A 2,500-nucleotide genomic window follows, 5' to 3' on the forward strand; every position below is an offset into this window, starting at 1 on the left:
AGAGGGTACGTTTTGCTAGTAAGCTAGTTGGGATGTTTGGTTTCAGGTGTGGGTATTGTGGATGGGCTGTGAAGAAGGTCGAGTTGTCCTCCTGGGCTTTATATATCTATTCTTGAGTAATGATTCAGTTCTATAAACTGTGGAGTTACAGAAATGGTGACTTCCATAAGGCTGTATTTGAGCTTCTACCCGCCTCATATCACTAAGAGGAATTCTCTCCATGCATTGCACATGCGCGTATTGCAGCCAGCATTGCCAAGGCGCCCTCGATGCTCACCCTCCCCTCCCCCGCAGATCAAGAAGGCCTTCCACAAGTCGGAGTCCAAGAAGGAGTTCAGCGTCGTGACCAACCTGTCCACCATGGCGGTGTGCGCCACGTCGCCGCTGCTGCCCACCGCCGTGTCCTCGCAGGACCTCAAGCCCCACCAGGTGGTCGTGCCGCACGTCCAGGTAAGACGGCAGCCGTAGGACCTCGCGCCCTGTCAGCGGGTAGGGCGGCCTCCTCGCCAGGGGGTTCGCAGGTAGGGAGCCGTAAGCCTAGGCGAGTCGTATGGCACCTGTTGTCCAGATGAATCAGCAGGTGGCGTCACAAGGCCAGGTGATGCAACAGATAGACCGCAGGTGCAGGGCTTCATGTCAAGGTAAATCTCTTCAATTAATGCGCAGTGCCTATTTCCGGTGTCCAGCTCGCCACTGCATTTCTCTGATAATATCAATATTCCCGTAATCTACCGACAGTTGTGCACCGAAAAGGAAGGATCAAATGTTCAACATAATTGTTTTTTAGGCGACAGATATTTAGGCAGGTAAATATTTAGATATTTAGTTAAACGCGTCAGATGATGGGAGTTTGTTGCATGAATGTAGATGCGATCACGATTGTGTAACCATTTTACGTTATTACGTTTAGTTCCTTTTCACAAAAAAATTATTGCTATCAATACGATATATTTTTCCATCTTCCCTTTCCTTCTATACATTTTGTTGTGTTGGACGTGAATCTCAGTCACAATTTACTTTTGGTAGGGATACCTCGCTAGTTGTTTGCCAAAATAGCTTGTCATTTATCTCTTACCGTTCATTGGTTTTCATAACTATTATTTTGAAATGACGACGAAGCCAAATGTAAACGTGCGCGTACAGAGCAAAACGCGAACACACATCTTCCCCGACAGACACTCGGGCCCTCGCACTCCGCAGCCTCACTTCCTTTTCCCCCACAGGTCACGGAGGTCAAGGTGCCGGACTGCTACGAAGACCCCGAGGACGCCCTTAGCAGACTGCCGCCGTCGCCGCCGCCTCCGCTGCCTGCAGAGGAAGCCGCATCCTCCACCAAGTCCTCCAAGAAATCCTCCAAGTCAGCCTCCGCCTCCGGGTCGTCCTCCTCCACCAGCGCGAAAAGCCCCACCTCGCCCTCGGCGGCGACTCCTGCCCCAAGCTCCTCGGCGGCGGAGGGGGCGGCGCCGCCCGAGGAAGCCGCGAAGGAGGCGCCGACGGACAGCAAGACCAATGGCACGGCGAAGACGATCGTGTCTTCGAGTAAACTCCCTTTCTCGAGTACCAAAAAGAGAAAGTAAAATGTTTTCTTTTCTACTCTCAACACTAGTTTAGTCAGGGATTCAGAAGAATATTCTCATGGGCTGCCTCGCCAGGGCCCGCCCCGCTGCCTCCCAGCGGCGGCCAGCAGAGCGGACGTCGCGCCGCTCCCCGGATTTCCTACCGCGACCCGACACTTTCTCGTGATAATATGACAGGAAGAGAAGTGCCAGCAGCCCCCCCCCCCCTATGTCGTGCATGCGACTTACGACTCGGACGAAGGGACAGCCTCATCCCTGATATCCTCATAGGACATGATATATATATATACACACTTTAACTTAAGTTCGTTCTTCTCTATAGTGGTGTTTATACAATCTTTTTTCCTTGTTATTTTTGGACTTGCCTCATCGGAGTTTATGTCATTATGTCTAAGTCTCTTTGGCATGAGTTTTGGATATTATTGTATTTTCCATAATATATATATCCCTTGAGATAAATAATATTTATGATATACCGACTATACATTATGTATGTATGAAAAAGTAAGGATGCCTCCTTTTAAAACAGTTGAATCTGTAATGTCACGCATTTCCAACCTCTATAATAAGGGAATTCTATGTAAAAAAAATATTTTTTGGAAATATTACTGCATAAAGAACGTCAACATTATGCGAAACCAACACAATGGTCACCAAACGTTTATTTAGATTATAATAGTCAGCGCGTTACTGTGCCTGGCCGTTTTCTCTGGAAGGTTTGGGACTTACCCATTTTCTCAAATAAGCTTCTCCATTTTCTAATTCCGAGCTAAAACTCCTCGTCATGTCGAAGTTATTTAACCGGTTCACGACCAGGCATATTCTACTAACTTCGTATCTCAGCCTCGTTGTAAATAGGAATGAAGACCGTTATATGTTTGTCAGAATATATTTAACTCCGCATAGCTATATATCTATAGGTT

General features: G+C 47.8%; 1 protein-coding gene across 1 annotated transcript in view; it reads left to right on the plus strand.

Moving 5' to 3' along the window:
- LOC113827414 (cortactin-binding protein 2) overlaps positions 1-2,500 on the plus strand; it is a gene marked incomplete at its 5' end in the record, with an annotated part of 24,288 nt that overhangs the window by 20,782 nt on the left and 1,006 nt on the right. The window contains 2 exon segments of the mRNA XM_070120008.1: positions 295-450; positions 1,224-2,500. The exon segment at positions 1,224-2,500 is cut by the window's right edge and continues 1,006 nt beyond it. Of these exon segments, the coding sequence (XP_069976109.1) occupies positions 295-450; positions 1,224-1,577 (510 nt within the window).

The sequence above is a fragment of the Penaeus vannamei genome, unplaced genomic scaffold (genome assembly GCF_042767895.1).
Source record: "Penaeus vannamei isolate JL-2024 unplaced genomic scaffold, ASM4276789v1 unanchor1057, whole genome shotgun sequence".
In the NCBI taxonomy this organism is placed as follows: Eukaryota; Metazoa; Arthropoda; class Malacostraca; order Decapoda; family Penaeidae; genus Penaeus; species Penaeus vannamei.